The sequence below is a fragment of the Hyla sarda genome, chromosome 4 (genome assembly GCF_029499605.1).
Source record: "Hyla sarda isolate aHylSar1 chromosome 4, aHylSar1.hap1, whole genome shotgun sequence".
Classification (NCBI taxonomy): Eukaryota; Metazoa; Chordata; class Amphibia; order Anura; family Hylidae; genus Hyla; species Hyla sarda.
This window is the reverse complement of record NC_079192.1, coordinates 328,521,998-328,543,162: the sequence shown is the minus strand read 5'-3', so window position 1 is coordinate 328,543,162 and position 21,165 is coordinate 328,521,998. Positions and strand designations below refer to the sequence as shown.

Here is a 21,165-nt window from a genome sequence, read left to right as displayed (position 1 = left end):
TTTTTTTCAGATGTATTGACCGATATTAGACATTTTAATTGGGTTTTTAGTCAGTCGGCTGAGAACAAATTCCTAGGCTTATGGTTGTGAATCTTTGTGAAGCTTTCACTTTGAAAATTTAGTCCAATCTGCAGGCATTGTAATATAGAGCAGAAAGAGCTGAGAAGATTGATATATAGTTTTGTTGGAGTTGTTAGATAACATGTTGATTATTAATGTTCTCTGCTTTTTCTGGGCTAAACAGTCAAGTTGGAGGTTCTATTCAGTGATTGACAGATCTCTTTATATGTACATTTATACACCAATAGCTGTCTAAAATGTACATGAGTAAAGGGCAAGTTATCCTGGATCTTTTCCCACAAAACTATATAACATTCGTCTCATCTACTCCTGCTCTATAAGATGGTGCATGCAGTTTTGACTGTGTTTTCAATGTGACATGTTCCCTTTAAGGGTTAAATCTGTAGTGTTTAGATTTGGTAGAGAAACTTAAATTTTTATTTACTGATAACCGTTTCCCTTTGCTAATAGGCATGGTGAAAAAGTTAGCCTGAGTACAAAGTGTGCAGAAATGGACAAAGAGATGATAAGTGCCTTAGGAGTGTCCACCGCTGTACTCAACAACGTCATATTCTGCCACCAGGAGGAGTCTAACTGGCCTTTAAGTGAAGGGAGGCTGCTGAAGATAAAGTTTGATGAGATCTTTTCTGCAACTAGGTAAATTACCTGAAAACCTTATATCTAAAAACCTAGGACAACATATTGAGATTTACAGTTTTTGTTTTCTTACATTTTATAATATTCCTTTGCACATATTCTACTTATGTGAGCGAGCATTTATAAAACATAATTCTCCTAGGAACCAAATGTTATTCAAGTGCTACATTTTATATAGCTTAGCCCATGAGCCTCAGAATAAAGTGGCCAGTCTTATGTTGCTTGCTGTCCCTTCAAGGGTTGTCTTGGAACACTCCACTCTGCAGGGAATTGCAGCACAGCCCTATTTATCATGCCCTTTTTTTTCTCAGGATCAGGTAGGAACTCAGAAGTCAGACCTTTACCAATTGTATTGTAAAGTAGGGATGCACCGAAATATCGTCCGCCGAAAATCATCGGCCGAAAATTTGGGGGGCTTGCCTAACCCCTAAATGACACAGGGCAAAAAAAGTAAAATTCCCCTCTTTCCTATTAAAAAGTGTAAAAATGTTTAAATCATATTTGGTATCACCGGGTGCGTAAATGTCTGGTTCATAAAAACATTATGTTAATAATCCCGTATGGTGAATGGTGTCAACATAAAAAACCACCAAAGTACAAAAATATAGATTTTTATCAGAAAAAAATTAAAAAGGATAAAGAAAATCAGAAGGGCAATAAACACTACAGATCACAGCACAAAATATAACCCCTCAAACTTCCCTGTATACTGAAAAATAAAAAAGTTATAGAGGTAAGAATTTCTGGGGGGGAGAGAGAGCTGGGGGGGCAATGCATTTTCGGTTTTCGGCCAAGCACAGCCTAAATTTTCGGTTTCGGACCCAAACTTTCCCTTTCGCTGCATCTCTAGTAAAAAGTATAACAAGAGTTATTCATATAAACAAAGGACTGCTAATAATCTTTTACTTATTTATATACAGTACTGTAACTTCTGCTTTGTTATGCTCTACAATAAAGATCTGCCCCCTTCTCTCCCCATCCCTTATTGGTTGGACTGGTCCACGCGAGGGAGGCAAAGCTTCATTTACAAGCATAACAGAGCAGAAGTATGAGCACTGTATATGAGTAAGTGGCATATTATCAGCAATACTATGCTGTGCAATACAGAGACCAATCATAGCTTAGCTTTCACTTTCCCAGAGCTTGTTGAGATATAAAAGCTGAGCTGTGATTTGGTGTTATGGGTAAATCTCTGCAGTTTTTTCTCATAAATCTGATAAATCAGGCCCTATGGTTATACAAAATAAAAACTGTAAAGTAGCCTACCCTTTTAATGCCATCTTGTAGTCAACCTCAGATCTTCCAGCTGAACCTTCATTGTATAGTCGGAGTTCATGGCTGCCTTAAGGACGGACCCATTTTTTACCTCTATGACCAGGCTCTTTTTTTAAATTTGACATGTATGGTAATAGCTTTAGAACGCTTTTTCTGAGCAGAGCGATCCTGAGATTGTTTTTTTCGTGACCTATTGTACTTTATATAACTGGTGCATTTTCTTTCTTTATTTTTATTTTTTTAAGGTGTACACTGTGCGGTAAAAGTGATGTTATATATATTCTGTGGGTCAGTACAATTATGGCGATACCCATTTTATATAGCTTTCTATGTTCTTTTTCCTTTTCTGAGCAAAATTCTTTCACTGCCATTCATTTTCCAACAACCGTAACTTTTTTGTCTTTCGTCCAACGCCATTGAATAAGGGCTTATTTTTTGCGGGATGAGCTGTACTTTTTATTGGTATAATTTTTGTGCTACGTGCTACCTTTTAATCTTTTTTTATTCTGCTATTTGTACCAAAATTGGTGAATTTTGCTCTTTTTTTAATGTTTTTTTTACGGCGTTCACCGTGCGGGATAATTTACATTATAGTTTTATAGTACACGTCATTACGGACGTGGCAATACCTATTATGTATATGATTTGTGTTTTTGATCTTTTTTGGTGATAATACAGGGCTTTTATTGGGAAAGGGGCTTTTTTTTTTTTTTTTTTTTTATACTTTTATTGAAGAACTTTTTATTACATTTTTTACAGGTTATACTATGCTGCAATACATTTGTACTGCAGCACAGTATAACCTGATGAGCTGCAGACACTACAGCCTGTGCGATCGAGCCACTGGCTGGATATCACAGGCTTCCATAGCAGGCATACAGGAGGTCATGATCTGACCTCCTGCTGCCATAGCAACCAACAGCGACCCGCGATTGTATTGCAGCGCCGCCGTTGGAGAACAGGGGGAGAACGCTCCCCCTGTCAACACCATAGATGCCTTGATCAGGATTGATCACGGCATCTTTGGGGTTAATGCTGCCAGGACCGGCGCGATCGCGGCTCCGGCAGCTGCGGCAGGACTCCGGCTGTGATTGACTGCCCGCGGCAGTGCTGGAGATCGCTATGACGTATGCATACATCCAATTGCATACATCCGAATGTGTAAATAAAAAATATTTCTAATATACTTTGTTTAAAAAAAAAAAAAAAAAAAGACATTTTCAATGTTTTATTTGTGCTTAAAAAAAGCTCAAAACACAGAAAGTGCAGCCTGGAGTGCTGAGGGGGGGGGGGGGGGGGGGGGTCCAGCCTCATCCAATCATAGCTCCTCTCACACTTAACTGCCATATTCGGTCCAAAGTCTGTGTATGAGATGGGGCAAATGTGCTCTTGAGATTTTTTAAGCACAAATAAAACATAGAAAACTTTTTTTAAACAAAGTATATTAGAAATATTTTTATTTACCATAAGGAGTGCAATAGCAAAAATTAGTTTTAATAAGAGTGCCCATTTAAATGTCACTTGTATCACACCTGTTTTAGACACTGTTGCACTTTGCTTGACAAGAGAGTACGGGTTTACAGTAAAGGGGGCATGGTTTGTATACTACCCTATATGAGTATAAGGTATAAGTTTTCTAAATGTATAATAAGTTTTCTAAACGTACACTAGCCAGTCCAAAGATGGAGGCACCCTTGTTTGGAAACACTAGTCTAGGTATTATGTTAACAGTAATTAACGTGTCTGGTTGCGTCTGGCTTAACCTTCATTCAGGTCAGAGACATTTATTTGGCAAGTGCACATGTCCTACAATACATGTATGCACCTAGTGAGCATGTTATTTGCATTACTCTGGTGAGCATTAGCACGCAGTATCTAGTTATTCAAAAATGTGAGGTATGCGTTAAAGCATATTTTTTAGCTATTTAGAACATTATAGCACAATGTACAAAGCTATGTACTTTGCAGTCATATTTATATTGCTTTTCAGATATATTAAAGCCCTAGAAACTTTGAGGCAAGTGAGAATGAAACAGGCCCAGCGTGTAAAAGAATGTCAAGGAGAGCTTAAGTATCTTAAACAGAACAAGGAGAAAGCCCAGGAAATCCGAGACAACCTCCGCAGTAAAGAAACACAACTGTCAGCTTCCAGAGAAAATGTCAAGTCTATTGATAATCAACTTGAACCTCTTAAAGTATGTTGTGGTCATGATATGTTCAAATTACTCTATTTAGACTCCTTACCTTGTTAGGCAAATGTCAAATCATCACATTTGTTGTCAGTTTTGCTTCTTGAATTCCCGACAACCCTGAATAGTCAGTGTCAAAAGTAAAATCTCTTGAATTTATTGGGGTCATTGCAGTGGCAGGATTACTCAATATGAGCAACTTCAATTCAGATTACATGTCCATCCACAGTAAGTAATTGTGGTTGTTTCTGTTTTGGAAGCACACAGATCAGCTGTTAGAAGAGAGATACATTTTTTGGGCGTAATATATCAAGCATTTGATATATCAGAAACTTTTAACGTAGGCTGCATTCACACGGCTGTCTAGACCCGTCCCGTTCTTCTCCCATCAAAATTGAAAACGGACTTAAAAAAAAAAAGTACAATAACGGATGCAAACGGATGTTATCCGTTTGTATCTGTTTTTGTTCAGTTAATAAACCCCCCCCCCCCCCCCCCAAATTATTTTTTTTGTTCTGAGCATGCTCAGGAGTAAAAACAAGGATTGAAAAAACGGATGCAAACGGATGACATTAAAGGCTCATCGGTTTTCCATAGACTTCAATGTTAAATTTACTGTACCCGTTTTTTCTTCCGTTTTTGGGACGGAAGAAAAAATACAGCATGTGCCATTTTTTCTCCCGTAAAAAAACGGAAATGAGAGCAGACGGGTGCAAACGGATTGTAAAAGAATCCCATTGACATGAATTGGATTTTTTTTAACCGTTTTGAATTCGTTTACAGCCTGCAAAAAAGGAAACAGAACGGGGATTAAAAAACGGGGACAGACAGCTGTGTGAACGCACCCTTACAAAACTTGCTTTCAGTAACTCCACAGAAGCAAAGATTCCACACGTGCATGTGCGCAAAATTTATCACACAGCATTGGACTTTAGATAAATCAGGTGCACGTACACATAACTTGAGCCTGGTAAGTTAGTTTTAAGTCTCCCTCTTTGCATCAATAATGGAGGTAAAACAATGTATGTGCAATATGTGCACAACCACCAATAAAATTAGTTGACATCTTGCTATTCTTCTGTCATCTGGTGCAAGCTTAAATAGGGATATGTTGCTGCTTACTGTATTTCTCCCGGTGATCAGGTGCTAAATCATGTGATCGCAAGCACCCAGTGTGTGCTAGAATTGCTACATCAAGGAAGGCCCAGATCAGCTTTTTATTGTAAGGAACATGACTATATTTTCACCTATAACTATGACCTCTATGACAACCATAGTTACACAGGAAACAGTTGTGTAAATACATAGATACAATGACTCCCAAAGGTCTCTTTATAACCTTATATGGGGTACATTATATAATATCCATAGCACTAGCCTCACTGAGACATCACAAGACTGTATGTGTCATACATCCAAATGAGGAAACTAGAAAGAGGAATCCATCTACAGATTTTATTTTATTGTCCCTTTTTTTTATAAAGAATATTTGGGTTCAAAAGTTCAAAAAGCTATTTCTCTATCGGCTCCATTGGGGGACACAGACCGTGGGTGTATGCTGCTGTCTCTAGGAGGTATGACACTATGGTAATAAAAAAAAAAGGTTGGCTCCTCCCAGCAGGATATACCCGCCTTCAGGCCCTGAACTAATCAGTTTAAGCTTAGTGTCTGAAGGAGGTGGACATGGTCTGGATTTCTCCAGACCAGGTCTTATGTTTTATTATTTTCCTAGTTAGGGAATGTGTTAGTTTTTATTCCTTTTTCTTTCATGTTTTCAGGTGGGGACTCAGGAACTGCGGCTCACTGTTTCCCCATTGCGAGTAAGGGGGCACAGACATTGCGTATATGAGCTTTTAACCCCCTCTAGCCAACGGTCAGCGCCTGGGGTTGTAACTCATGGGTCCGGGTCCCCCTATTCCCTGCTCGCCTCGCTCGCATATGGTAGCTCGGCGTGATGCAGGTAACAAAAGCTGACTGAAGACCTCGCAGAAGACTCCATTAGGTAAGTTCTTCTGACTGAGGTGAGTATATCTTTTCTCCCTTAGGTGCTGACTTGCAACCTCTGGAGACCCTCATTTTTTGGACCACTTTCAGTTAAGGGGCTGGCCTGTGTTGGGGCTCTACCTTTATTCAAAGCTGGGGCGAGCAAGGGCATTTTGGCAAAGAAGGGGTTACTACTATTACGTGTGTGTGTGTGTGTGCTTTTTACTATGCGGCTGTCAGCCGCAGCGCTTACTATGCGGCTGACGGCCGCGGCGTCTGTACTGTTTGGCGCACGGAGTGCCGACTTACTTTCGTTTTCGGCAGCAGACAGCTGCCGGCGTATATGCGGGCGCAGACGCGACTGACATGTGCGCCCGGGGCAACGAGCGGGCGCCATTACTGTTCTTCTTCACTGCGGCCGGGGCGCTATAGCTCCGCCCACAGGGCCGCCAGAGCTTACTGGAGGTGCGAACAGCCCTCCAATCAGCGCCGTGCGCGCGATTTTCGAGTGACAGAGGCCAATTAGACAGTGCCTCTGCTCCAGGCACGCCCCTCTATGGCTATTGGCTGGCCTGTTTCTCCCTCTCCTTCTCTCAGAGCGAAGTTCTCCTCACAGCAGCTGCCACAGGGGACACAGACTCGGGTGAGAGAGTTCTTTTTTCATTATGTCCGTACCCAGAACTGTTCCTCCCTCTAAACAGACAACTGGAGCATTAGTTTCCTATTTTGTCTGTAAGTCCTGTGATTCCAAAATGCCTGGTTCGGCTGAACCCACTTGCTCTACCTGCTTCTCTGCTGCCCCAGACCCCATGGTACCCCCGGATGCTCTTTCAGTACCGGTGGATTCGGCCGCCCCTCCAGCCTGGGTTTCTTCCCTATCCCAGAATATGGCTGACTTTACTCAAGTCTCCCGTTCGGTGGCTGAGGCCTCCCGTGACATGGTGTCTGCCCTGCGCCGGCCCTCTAAAGGGACCCGCTCCCTTTCTCTGCATACCTCACGCTCTCACAAGCGTACTAGGGGTGCATCTTCTGACTCTTCCATTGAGTCTTCAGGAAGACATGGGCGTTCCCCTCGTGGGTCAAGCCCCCCGGGTCATCTGGTCACAAACGTCGCTCCTCCAGAGGACGTTCCCGCAGTTGCCACTCTGCCTCGCCAGAGCCACGTACCCGTTCAGGGTCACCCCCCTCCAGGGCTGCCTCCACTCGTTCACATTCTCCTAGTGAACTGGCAGATGAGGCTTTTGAATCGCATTTGACTCGGAAGACCACATGGATTCAGTTGAAACGGTGAACTCATTGGTTGCAGCCATAAGAGACACCTTTCACTTAGAGGACCCAGGATCTTCGGAAGTGACTCCTGAAGTTTCCTTTCATCGTGCTAAACCGGCACCTCAAAGGTTCAGCACTCACGCTGAATTTGACACCCTTCTGGAATCTGCATGGAAACATCCAGAAAAGAGGTTCCCAGGAATGAAGAAGGTTCAGGTGCGTTACCCATTCGACAAGGACCTTGTCTCTATAAGGTGGTTTCCCCTCCCTCGGTGGACCCACCAATTTCCCGCCTCTATAAGGCTACCGCACTGCCACTGGTAGATGCGGCTGCTTTCAAGGACCCGACAGACAAGAAGGTGGAGTCCTTAGCGAAGTTTGCCTCTGAAGCAGCAGGCTCTTCTCTACTTCCCACCTTCGCCTCGGCTTGGGTGTCCAAAGCCCTATCATTGTGGTGCTCAAAACTCTGTCAGGGTATCCAGGCGGCATCCCCCCCAGAGGATCTTTCTGCCTTGGTTCTCCAATGCTCTAATGCTAGGGAATTTCTGTGCACAGCCTCCATGCAGTCAGCCCGTTGTGCTGCCTTTGCTGTGGGTCACCTGGCGGCTCTCTGCCGTTCCATGTGGCTTAAGGCTTGGGATGCGTATGCCGCTTCCAAAAGGTCTCTCACCGAGCTTCCTTTTACTGGTGTCCGTCTTTTTGGCAAGCGCCTTGACGAGATTATTTCTGAGGCGACGGGGGGCAAGAGTTCCTTGTTGCCTCAAAATAAGGCTCGCTCTACTTCTCAGAGGAAGTCCTCTTCCTTTCGGTCCTTTCGGACTTTTGGCCCCAATAAGGGGTCGGGGCAGGCGCCCTCGCGGGACAAGAAGGCCCCCTCGTTCCGGGCGCGCCCGTCTTGGAAGTTGGACACCAACCGTTCCAGACGTTTTGCGGCCAAATCGGGCAACCGCAAACCCACTTACGCATGAAGTGATGCCCCCACCCGCAGATTTTTCTCGGGTGGGAGGTCGCCTCTTATTTTTTCGAGAAGTCTGGACTACACACATTCAGGACTCTTGGGTCAGGGACGTGGTGTCCAACGGGTACCGAATCGAGTTTGCCTTCCTCCCGAGGGATCGTTTTTTTCGGTCCTGGGCTCCCCGGTCTCCTTCTCTGGTGAAGCAGTTTCAAGAGGCCCTTCGGTCCCTGCTTCTCCACGGAGTTATTGTCCCCGTTCCTCCAAGGGAACGTTTTCGGGGTTTCTATTCCAATCTTTTTGTGGTCCCCAAGAAGGGCGGTTCGGTGCGGCCAATCCTGGACCTCAAGCGTCTCAACCGTCATCTTCTCATCCGCCACTTCCGAATGGAATCCCTCCGTTCGGTAGTGGCATCCATGGAACAAGGGGAATGTCTTTCTTCGGTGGACATAAAAGATGCCTACCTCCATGTTCCAATATTTCCCGGCCATCATCGGTACTTCCGTTTTGCGGTTCCGGAGGGGCATTTTCAATTCGTAGCCCTCCCCTTTGGTTTGGCCACTGCTCCTCAGGTCTTTACCAAGATCCTTGTGCCAGTGACAGCCCTGTTGCGGTCGAGAGGAGTCTCAGTGATCCCTTACCTAGACGACCTTCTCATCGAGGCTCCCACCAGAGTCCAGAATCTGGAGAATGTGGATCTCACCCTCCAGACACTGGATCGCTTCAGGTGGATGGTCAACAGGGACAAGTCTGTCCTTTCTCCCACCCAGTCTCTGATCTTTCTCGGACTTCAATTCAACACGGCCTCTGCTTGGATTTGCCTTCCGCCGGACAAACATCTGACTCTCCTGTCAGGAGTCTGCTCCCTTCGGGCCCAGGTCCCAGTTTCCATCCGCGTTTGCATGGAAGTCTTGGGTCGGATGGTAGCGGCCATGGAGGCACTACCCTTTGCCCAGTTTCATTACCGTCCCCTTCAACTGGCGATTCTCTCTCGATGGGACAGATCTCCTCTGTCTCTCGATCGCAAGATTGCTCTACCTCGTCGGGTCCGTCAGTCTCTGCTCTGGTGGCTCCGCTCCCCCCTTCTTCTTCAGAGGCGATAATTTCTTCCCCTCCACTGGCAGATAGTGACAACTGATGCCAGTCTGTCGGGCTGGGGTGGTGTGTTCAGGGAGTGGATGGTTCAAGGCCTCTGGTCTCCCCGGGAAGCCCTTCTTCTGATAAACATCTTGGAACTGAGGGCAATTCTTCTTTGCCTTCTTCATTGGGAGCCCCTGCTTCAGTCCCACCCTGTCCGCGTCCAGTCGGACAATGCCACTGCCTTGGCATACTTAAATCAGCAAGGTGGCACTCGCAGCTCGGCAGCCATGGCCGAGGTGACAAAGATTCTCATCTGGGCGGAAAACAAGGTTCCGGCCATTTCGGCGATTCACATTCCGGGTGTGCTCAACTGGGAAGCGGACTTTCTCAGCCGGTCCTCAGCCGACCCCAGCGAGTGGTCCCTGCATCCAGAGGTCTTCGCGCAGATCTGCGACCTCTGGGGCATTACAGACGTGGACCTCTTCGCGTCTCTGCACAATCGGAAGATCCTTCCGTTTGTGGCGAAGTCCAGGGACCCCCTGGCGCTAGCTGTGGACGCCCTAGTGATTCCTTGGACAGGTTTGCTCTGCCCTATCTGTTTCCTCCCCTTCCGCTCCTTCCCAGGGTTCTGAGGAAGCTCAAAGCGGAGGAAGTTCCCGTGGTACGCCGACGTGGTCAGGCTCCTGGACGACACTCCACTACGCCTTCCACTTCGTTCGGACCTACTGTCTCAGGGTCCTCTTTGCCACCCCAATTTACAGTCGCTGCATTTGAAGGCGTGGCGGTTGAGACCGCGGTTTTGAGAGCCCGCGGTTTCTCTTTCCCCAGTCATTCGCACCATGCTCAGGGCCCGTAAGCCCTCCTCTGCAAAAATTTACCACCGTACTTGGCGGTCTTATTTTTGTTGGTGCGAAGCTCAGGTTTTGTCTCCTGTTACTTTTTCTGTTTCCCGTCTTCTTTCTTTCTTGCAGTCGGGTTTGGAACTGGGGTTGTCTCTCAGTTCCCTTAAGGGTCAAGTTTCGGCTCTTTCTGTTCTTTTCCAGCGTCCTCTGGCTTCTAATTCTCTTGTCCGGACCTTCCTTCAAGGAGTGTCGCATGCTGCTCCTCCTTATCGGTCACCTTCTCCCCCTTTTTGACTTGAATCTGGTCTTGGGGGTCCTCTAGGGGGAACCTTTTGAACCCCTTAGGGAGGTGTCCCTACGCCTTCTTTCTTGGAAAGTGGCGTTTCTTGTTGCTATCACCTCCATCCGGAGAGTGTCTGAATTGGCAGCACTCTCTTGCCGTTCTCCGTTTCTGGTGCTTCATCAGGACAAGATTGTCGTCCGGCCAGATCCTTCCTCTTTGCCTAAGGTTGTTTCGGCCTTTCACCTCAATGAGGACATTGTTCTTCCGTCCTTTTGTCCCGCTCCTTCTCATCCTAAGGAGCATTTACTCCACAAACTGGATGTGGTTCGGGCTGTTAGGTCTTACCTCTCTGTCACTTCTTCGTTTCGTCAGTGTGATTCCTTTTTTCGTCCTTACCGAAGGTCATCGCAAGGGACAACCTGCTTCCAAGGCCACCATTTCTCGGTGGATCTGGTCTGCCATTTCGGAAGCCTATCGCTGTAGGGGGAAGGTTCCTCCCTTCAGGGTTGTGACTCATTCTACCCGTTCTGTTGGGGCATCCTGGGCTCTCCAGAACAAGGCCTCGGCCTCGCAGATTTGTAAGGCGGCTACTTGGTCGTCTTTGCACACTTTTACCGGGTTCATACCTTCGGCTGATGCTAGTCTGGGCCGTAAAGTGCTGCAGGCGGCAGTGGATCAGCCGTCTGCCTAACTGATTATCTGCCCACCCAAGGGACGGCTTTGGTATGTCCCATGGTCTGTGTCCCCCAATGGAGCCGATAGAGAAAAGGAGATTTTTTAACACTTACCATAAAATCTCTTTCTCGAAGGATCCATTGGGGGACACAGCTCCCGCCCTTTTGGGTTTCTCTTGGTTCTCTGTCTGAGGGTGTGTTCAGTTATATTTTTTCTTCTGGTTCTCGGACAGTTCAGGTTTTTGCTTGACCTGTCTGTCCTCTCCTATTGCTCTGGTACTAAAACTGATTAGCTCAGGGCCTGGAGGCGGGTATATCCTGCTGGGAGGAGCCAACCTTTTTTTTTATTACCATAGTGTCATACCTCCTAGAAACAGCAGCATACACCCACAGACCGTGTCCCCTAATGGATCCTTTGAGAAAGAGATTTTACGGTAAGTGTTAAAAAATCTCCCTTTTCACATAAAAATAAACAAAAAAAAACTGTAAGAAAATTAAGCTTCATGTATTACCGAAGAAAAATATTAAACAGAAGTTGCTCAAATGAGTCTGATTTTTTAACAGCTAAAAGAACACACAAAGGTTTTTTATGTTCCCCTCATTGTATATAATTATAGCACATGCTATCTGCGTCAGGTTTATCTGTTGTATGTTGCATTGTTATGTGAGACAGAATGTAGGTGACTAGAATCCTGAACAAACATTGACTACAATGAATGGAAGGTTTTAATAAATCTTGAAATTAAAGGAATTGTACAGGAATAGAAAAACATGTCTGCATGCTTTCAAGAAAATTAGTGCTACACTTGTCTCCATCTCGAGAACGAGCTCCTTGTCTTGTATTAGAACAGAGGGACAAGTTGAGCATGTGCACTCCCCCTTCGTTCCTTGTCTATGGAGACAATGAATGGAGCGGCACCGCACATGTGGAGTCCCAGTAGTTTTGCAATCTGACTCTTATTCCTTGTCCTGTTGCTTGGAACTTTTTTTGTTATCTCAAGATTGAAATGGACATTTTTTGTAACTAGTAGACTACATTTGATCTATTAAAGGGAATTGTATTGCATCAGGTCTTAGTGCTGAGACCTGCTGCAATCATGAATATTAAATGTCTGAAGTGCACTTTCCTTTCCAGCTCAGTCAAATCCCACTTTTTTTTCTGCATTAGTCTATGGAGTAAAAGAGTTGGACCGACCAGTGTGATCTAAACTTTTGACGTGTCTGGACAACATGTCAAACGTGTTTACAAATGACACTAACACTTTAAATGACAGTATGACTATGTTCACACGGCAGAATTTCTGTGAGGAATTCCGCATTGGCATTCAACACAGAGATTCTGCAGCATTGATTTCAATGGGATTCTGCTGCGCAGTTCACATAGCAGAATTTCCAGAAAAATGCCGGGTACAAAATTCAAATTCAGGTTTCTGCAGAAAGAATAGACATGTCTATTCTTTTTGAGAACTCCGCATGGAATGCATTGGCGTCTACGAGATGGTGCATTCCTGAGTGGTCCTAGTGCCAGCATGTTATGTCAGTGCTCCGCATTCAGGGGCAATGGGGGAAATTTATCAAAACCTGTCCAGAGGAAAAGTTGAGTTGCCCATAGCAACCAATCAGATAACAACTTCTTTCATTTTTGACTCTGAAAAATGAAAGAAGCGATCTGATTGGTTGCTATGGGCAACTCAGCAACTTTGTCTCTGGACAGATTTTCATAAGTCTCCCCCAATGTCTTCTGCATGGAGTTTCCGTGCAGATATTGCCATGTAAACATAGCCTAACATTGAGAGCTGAGTTGTAATTCAAAGACAGGTGTCAGACAATCTCTTTAACGTTTTTCACTTACATTTTTGTAGAGATTATTTAATTGTTATTTTATGCATTAAAAAAGTATTGTGCTTATACATGTGAAAACAGTCTCGGAGGAAATTTTTGGGTTCTTAGACACAGTTATTATACATGAGGCCAAATGCTGTTGTATTGACAGCAAAATTTAATCTGGCAGATGAGCATATAGGGGGAGATTTATCAAAACCTGTGCAGAGGAAAAGTCGACCAGTTGTCCATAGCAACCAATCAGATCGCTGCTTTCATTTTTGAAAAGACCTCTGAAAAATGAAAGAAGCAATCTGATTGGTTGCTGTGGGCAGCTGGTTAACGTTTCCTTTACACAGGTTTTGACAAATCTCCCCCGAAGTGTCTTGCATATTAAATACAAGCATTAGAAAGCAAAATATCCTACATTATTTTAAATTGGTATATTTTAGAGTCGTCTGTCTGACGTTCAGAGAAACCTTTCTAAGGTTATGAAGTTTGATATCGACATCAAATCTTTGGAAAGCAGGAAAAGAACTATGGAAAAAGATAATCAAGACCTGGAAGAGAAAATTGAGAAGGTATAAGATATTTCTTGCTGATATATTTCACTTGACCACCAATTACAAATGACCCGTCCTCTTATTTTTCCAAAATGCTTTATTTTGTTTTTTCTTTCAAGTGAGAGATTCTGTGAAGCAGAATTCAGCTCTGCCGTTCAGTCTATAACTGAAGCTTAATCATTGTTTGATGAAGATTATTGTTACAGTTTATGTATTGCTGTTATAGTTTTGTAAGTGAAGAAAAACACCAGTTGCTTTTGGCTACTTTAAGGAAACATTTAGTAGTATATAATTGTATAGTGATAAATTGTGACATTTTAGGTCTTTCAAGGTAGTGATGAAGAACTAAATGAGATGTATCAAAATCACCAGAGGACTGTAAGAGAAAAGGAAAGAAAACTGAATGATTACCAGCGTGAAATTGATAGGGCAAATAAAGAGTATCAAAGATTCAACCGAGAGAAAGGAGAGCTGCTGGTGCAGCAAGGTAAGACTCTTTTACTAACATTTCACTTCAACATACGGAGACTTTCCTAAACTAATTCCCCCAGAAATGTGGTTAACTTTGCGTTGAAAAACAATTGTGCACATGCTTAAATCAGATTTATGTTTTACCAAAGGGATGTGACTTAAAATGTATGAACATTCTGACACAATATATTGTTCTAAAATAAGCCAACCGAGAGGTGGCGTAAGGAGGAGAAAATGTCTGTGTCTGCCTAAGCTACCTAAGATAAGACAGCAATAATGTGCTGGATTTTGCTGAATAACTGCATCTACTGTTATACATCATGATGTAATGCTACACATTAGGGACCGAGCGATTATCGGTATGGCAGATATTATCGGCCGATAATCACGATTTTGGGCATTATCGGTATCGGCAATTATCTTGCCGATAAGCTGATAATGCCCCGCCCCGCACCGCGACCGCCACCGACCCACCGCACCGCACCCCCGACCCACCGCACCACATCGCACCCCCCACCGTGATGCTGGGCGGTATACCGGTATGGATTTTTGCCCATACCGCTATACCGGTCGGGCCCCTCCCCCACCCCCACCCTCCGAGTCAATAAAAAAATTAAACTTACCCGTAATGGGGGTGGTCCGGGCCATCCATCCTTCCTTCCTGTAGTGTCCGGGGGCGTTCCGCTTGAAGAGTGAACCGGTCCTGGCTGTCCTTCTCCGGCGGTCATCTTCTCCACTCCGGGCATGCTCCGGCCTAGTACGCTGCATAGACGCCGCTACGCCGTGACGTCAGGTGCGTCACTGCGCACGGGCGTCACTGCGCAGCGGCGTCTATGCAGCGTACTAGGCCGGAGCCTGCCCGGAGTGGAGAAGATGACCGCCGGAGAAGGACAGCCCGGACCGGTTGACTCTTCACCCGGAACGCCCCCGGACACTACAGGAAGGATGGATGGCCCGGACCACCCTGACAGGTAGGGGAGAGAAGCGGGTGGTGGTGGTGGCGGCGGCCTATGGCCCCGCAAAAGCCACTGCAGATCATTGATTTAAAGCGCCCGCTTTAAATCAATGATCTGTAGCGGTGTCGCAGGGGGTTAAATAGCCGATAACTTATATTGAATATCGGTATAATATCGGTATAAGTTATCGGCTATCGGCCCTAACCTGCACCGATTATGGGTATCGGCCCTAAAAAAACGATATCGGTCGATCCCTACTACACATATCCTGTTCACTGAGTGTTGGCCAATCATAAAATACCCCAGCTATTAAATATGCATGCCTCTCATCACAGTAACCACACAGCACACAGTATAATTACATCACTGCCCCTCTGATAGCTTACCGAATGCTTTGAAAAGGGGTACTCCGGTGAAAATCTTTTTTCTTTTAAATCAACTGGTGCCAGAAAGTTAAACAGATTTGTAAATTACTTCTATTAAAAAATCTTAATCCTTCCTGTACTTATTAGCTGCTGAATACTACAGAGGAAATTATTTTCTTTTTGGAATTCTCTCTGATTACATCACGAGCACAGTGCTCTTTGCTGACGTCATTATAAGAATAAATACTGATACACTGCACAAAAAAGACTGACTTTGTGACTGAGCATGCCAAACTTATTGCTTTATAGGAATTATTACAATACACCCAAGACTACTGAACTGTGACACCTGCCTGTTTGGTTCCATTTGCTTGCTGGCAAGACTGTTTAAAGGGTCCTATGATACGACATGTAACACTAAGTTGTTTTTGTTTTTATTTATTTTTTTGAGTTACTACAGATACTCTATAAACAAGAAATGTAACCCCTTAAGGACCCCGGGCGTATGGATATGCCCTTGGTGGCTGTTACTGAAGGACCAAGGGTGTATTTGTACGCCCGTGGAAATTTCGATCCCCGGCATGTGCCGGGCGGGGACCAGACCGGGGTGACTGCTGATATCGATCAGTAGGCTCCCCTTGCAAATGTCGGCGATTAGTGCTGATCCCGGGTCATATGGGTTTATGGTGACCCGATGACCCCGAAAATAAGGGGGGTCGGGGTTGTCCAAGACACCCACCATCCCCCTGAAGGGATAGGAGTGAGGTGGCAGGGGTGTCACCCCTCCTTTCACTGCTATTGGTAGTCAAGAAGCAACGACCAATAGCAGATCGGGGGGGGGGGGGGGGGGGTAACTTTCAGTTTCCCCATTCTGCCCACCCACAAAAGGCCAAGCAGAATGGGGAAATCGACAGAGGGCCTGCGCTGAAGATCCACTTACCCATCGGCGGCAGCAGCGGGCGGGGATCGGTTGGCAGAAGAGGACGGCGATGCGGCTCCCTGGATCCTATGGAAGCCGGTGAGTTGCCTAGCAACAGCTGGAGGGCTACAGTTTGAGACCTCTATACAGTGGTCTCTAAACGGTAGCCCTCCAGATGTTGCAAAACTGCAAATCCCAGCATGCTCAAACAGCAAACAGCTGTCTCGGCATTCTGGTAGTTGTAGTTGCGTACCTCCAGCTGTTGCATAACTACATCTCCCAGCATGTACTGATCTCCGAAGGGCATGCTGGGAGATGTAGTTATGCAACAACTGGAGGCACACTGGTTAGAAAATACTGAGTTAGGTAACAGAACCTAACTGAAGGTTTTCCAACCAGTGTGTCTCCAGCTGTTGCAAAAGTACAACTCCCAGCATGCACGGTCTGTCAGTGCATGCTGGGAGTTGTAGCTTTGAAACAGCTGGAGGTTTGCCCCCCCCATGTTAATGTACAGGGTACATTCACACGGGCAGGTTTACAGTAAGTTTCCTGCTTAAAGTTTGAGCTGCGGCTAATTTTCTGCCGCAGCGTACACTCCTAGCGGGAAACTCAGCATAAACCTCTGCCTGTTTGAATGTACCCTAAAAACACTACACTAACACATAATAAAGGGTAAAACACTACATATACACCCCCTTACACTGTGTCTCTCCCCCCCCCCCCCCCCCCGTATAAAAATAAAAAACATCGTACGGCAGTGTTTCCAAAATGGAGCCTCCAGCTGTTGCAAAACAACAACTCCTAGCATTTCTGGACAGCCACTGACTGTCCAGGCATGCTGGGAGTTTAGCAACAGCTGGAGGCACCCTGTTTGGGAATCAATGGCGTAGAATACCCCTATGTCCACCCCTATGCAATCCCTATTTTAGTCTTCAAATGCGCATGGTGCTCTCTCACTTCGGAGCACTGTCGTATTTCAAGGAAACAGTTTAGGGCCACATATGGGGTATTTCCATACTCGGGAGTAATTGACTTACAAATTTTGGGTTGGCTTTTTCTCTTTTTACCCCTTATGAAAAGGAAAATTTGGAGTCTACATCAGCAGGTTAAAATTTTTTACACTAACATGCTGTTGTTGCCCCATACTTTTTATTTTCACAAGGTAAAAGGAAAAAAAAGACCCCCAAAATTGCTAACGCGAGTATGGAAATACCCCATATGTGGGCGTAAGATGCTCTGCAGGCGCACAACAAGGCTCAGGAGTGAGAGCGCACGATGCACAGGGGTGGCTGATTTTACAGCGGTTCTGGCATAAACGCAAAAAATAAATACCCACATGTGACCCCATTTTGGAAACTACACCCCTCACAGAACGTAACAAGAGGTATAGTGAGCCTTAACACCCCACAGGTGTTTGAAGAATTTCCGTTAACCCCTTAAGGACTCGTTTTTTCCTCCTTACCTTTTAAAAATCATAATCCTTTCAATTTTCCACCTAAAAATCCATATTATGGCTTATTTTTTGCGTCGCCAATTCTACTTTGCAGTGACATTAGTCATTTTACCCAAAAATGCACGGCGAAACGGAAAAAAAAATCATTGTGCGACAAAATCGAAGAAAAAACGCCTTTTTGTAACTTTTGGGGGCTTCCGGTTCTACGCAGTGCATATTTCGGTAAAAATTACACCTTATCATTATTCTGTAGGTCCATACGATTAAAATGATACCCTACTTATATAGGTTTGATTTTGTCGCACTTCTGGAAAAAATCATAACTACAATCAGGAAAATTTAAACGTTTAAAAATGTCATCTTCTGACCCCTATAACTTTTTTATTTTTCCACGTACAGGGCGGTATGAGGACTCATTTTTTGCGTCGTGATCTGAAGTTTTTATCGGTATGATTTTTGTTTTGATCGGACTTTTTCATCACTTTTTATTCATTTTTTAATGGTATAAAAAGTGACCAAAATACGCTTTTTTGGAATTTGGAATTTTTTTGCGCGTACGCCATTGACCGTACGGTTTAATGAATGATATATTTTTATAGATCGGACATTTACGCACGCGGGGATACCACATATGTTTATTTATTAATTTTTTTACACTGTTTTATTTTTTTTATGGGAAAAGGGGGGTGATTCAAACTTTTATAAGGGAAGGGGTTAAATGACCTTTATTAACACTTTTTTTTACACATTTTTTGTGCAGTGTTATAGGTCCCATAGCGACCTATAACACTGCACACACTGATCTCTCATCCTGATCACAGGCGTGTATTAACACGCCTGTGATCAGTGTTATCGGCGCTTGACTGCTCCTGCCTGGATCTCAGGCACGGAGCAGTCATTCGCCGATCGGACACCGAGGAGGCAGGTAAGGGCCCTCCCGGTGTCCGGTCAGTTGTTCGGGACGCCGCGATTTCACCGCGGCGGTCCCGAACAGCCCGACTGAGCAGCCAGGTCACTTTCACTTTAGAAGCGGCGGTCAGCTTTGACTGCCGATTCTAAAGGGTTAATACCGCACATCGCCGCGATCGGCGATGTGTGGTATTAGCCGCGGGTCCCGGCCGTTGATGAGCGCCGGGACCGACGCGATATGATGTTGATTCATATCGCGGGAGCCGGAGCAGGACGTAAATATGCGTTCTGCGTCGTTAAGAGGTTAAGGACCGGGGTTTTTTCCGTTTTTGCATTTTCGTTTTTTCCTCCTTGCCTTTAAAAAATCATAACTCTTTCAATTTTGCACCTAAAAATCCATATGATGGCTTTTTTTTTGCGCCACCAATTCTACTTTGTAATGACGTCAGTCATTTTGCCCAAAAATCGACGGCGAAATGGAAAAAAAATCTTTGTGAGACAAAATTGAAAAAAAAATCTCTGTTTTGTAACTTTTGGGGGCTTCCATTTCTACGTAGTACATTTTCCGGTAAAAATGACACCTTATCTTTATTCTGTAGGTCCATACGATTAAAATGATACCCTACTTATATAGGTTTGATTTTGTCGTACTTCTGGAAAAAATAACTACTATTTTTTTGCGCGTACGCCATTGACCGTGCGGTTTAATTAACGCTATATTTTTATAATTCGGACATTTCCGCACGCGGCGATACTATATATGTTTATTTTTATTTACACTGGGTTTTTTTTTTTTGATGAGAAAAGGGGGGTGATTCAAACTGTGATTCACGCTGTGGCCCCGCGTTATAGATCGGGAGCGGACACATGACGTTCCAGTACGTCATGTGTCCTTAATGGGTTAAAGTTGGATGGGAAAATGATTTTTTTTAAAATTTCTTACTGAAATGCTGGTGTTACCCTAAATTTTTCATTTTCAAAAGGGAAAATAGGAAAAAAAGCCCCCCAAATTTGTAACCCCATTTCTTCTGAGTAAGAACCTACCCCATATGTGGATGTAAAGTGCTCTGCAGGCAAACTACAATGCTCAGAAGAGAAGGAGCGCCATTGGGATTTTGAAGAGAAAATTTGTCCGGAATTGAAGACCACGTGTGTTTACAAAGCCCCCATAGTGCCAGAACAATGGAACCCCCACATGTGACCCAATTTTGGAAACTACACCCTCACGTAATGTAATAAGGGGTACAGTGAGCATTTACGCCCCACAGGTGTCTGACAGATTTTTGGAATAGTGGTCCATGAAAATGAAAAATTAAATTTTTCAATTGCACAGCCCACTGATCTGTCAGCCAAAGATCTGTCAAACGCCAGTGGGGTGTAAATGCTCACTGCATCCCTTATTAAATTCTGTGAGCGGTGTAGTTTCCAAAATGGGGTCACATGCGGGGGGTCCACTGTTCTGGCACCGCGGGAGCTTTGTAAACGCACATGGCCCCTGACTTCTATTCCAACCAAATTCTCTCTCCATAAGCTCAATGGTGCTCCTTCTCTTCTGAGCATTGTAGTGCACCAGCAGAGCACTTGACGTCCACACATGGGGTATTTCCATACTTAGAAGAAATGGGGTTACAAATTTTGGGGGGCATTTTCTCCCTTTACCCCTTGTAGAAATGTAAAATTTGGGGAAAAACCTGCATTTTAATGAAAAAAAACAAAAACAAATTAATTTACACATCCAAATTTTACTAAAAGTCGTCAAACACCTGTGAGGTATTAATATAAATCCTACAATAACTCCGCTGTTGCGGTAATGCTACCCATGAGAATATAGTCCTACAGAAAAATCAGTAGACTCAAAAGATGCTAAAATATGAATACTTTATTAATGTTACACAAAGCAAAACACACACATTAAAAACACATATATTAGCACAGAAATATGACAAAAGAAGAAAGTGCCAACAGGAAATGACCGGTTCCCTTGTTCGGAGAAATTTTTTTTTCTCTACTGGGCTATAAAGGGCTAGTACATAGAATAATCACTGGTATTTTCCCAGGAGATAGCAGCAGGAGGGGCTAGCAGCGGGAATAAACAATTGCAACAGTAAATATAGCTGTCTTAAGTAACATGGTGCTTCAGTGCAAAATTATTCATGAAGTAAAGAAATATCAGTACAGTACTAAGATTATATTGCACTGGGGGTCTATAGCCCCAAAATTTGTAAATACTAGTACACTAGTCAGTTTTGTATAGTCCTAATAGTGATTGCAATAGGGGAAAAATAAGGGCAATAATAGATATAGCTGTCTTAAGTAGCAAGGTGCTTCAGTGCAAATATATTCATGAGATAGAAAAATATCAGTACAGTACTAAGATTATATTGCACTTGGGGTCTATAGCCCGACAGTTTGTAAATGCTAGTACACTCTAGTCAGTATTA

General features: G+C 44.4%; 1 protein-coding gene across 1 annotated transcript in view; it reads left to right on the top strand.

Annotated features, from left to right (window-relative positions):
* The window catches only part of RAD50 (RAD50 double strand break repair protein), a 252,502-nt gene that overhangs the window by 39,355 nt on the left and 191,982 nt on the right, over positions 1–21,165 (top strand). The window contains exons 5-8 of the mRNA XM_056575038.1: positions 532–717; positions 3,983–4,187; positions 13,541–13,669; positions 13,973–14,138. Of these exons, the coding sequence (XP_056431013.1) occupies positions 532–717; positions 3,983–4,187; positions 13,541–13,669; positions 13,973–14,138 (686 nt within the window). The remainder of the gene's footprint in view (positions 1–531; positions 718–3,982; positions 4,188–13,540; positions 13,670–13,972; positions 14,139–21,165) is intronic.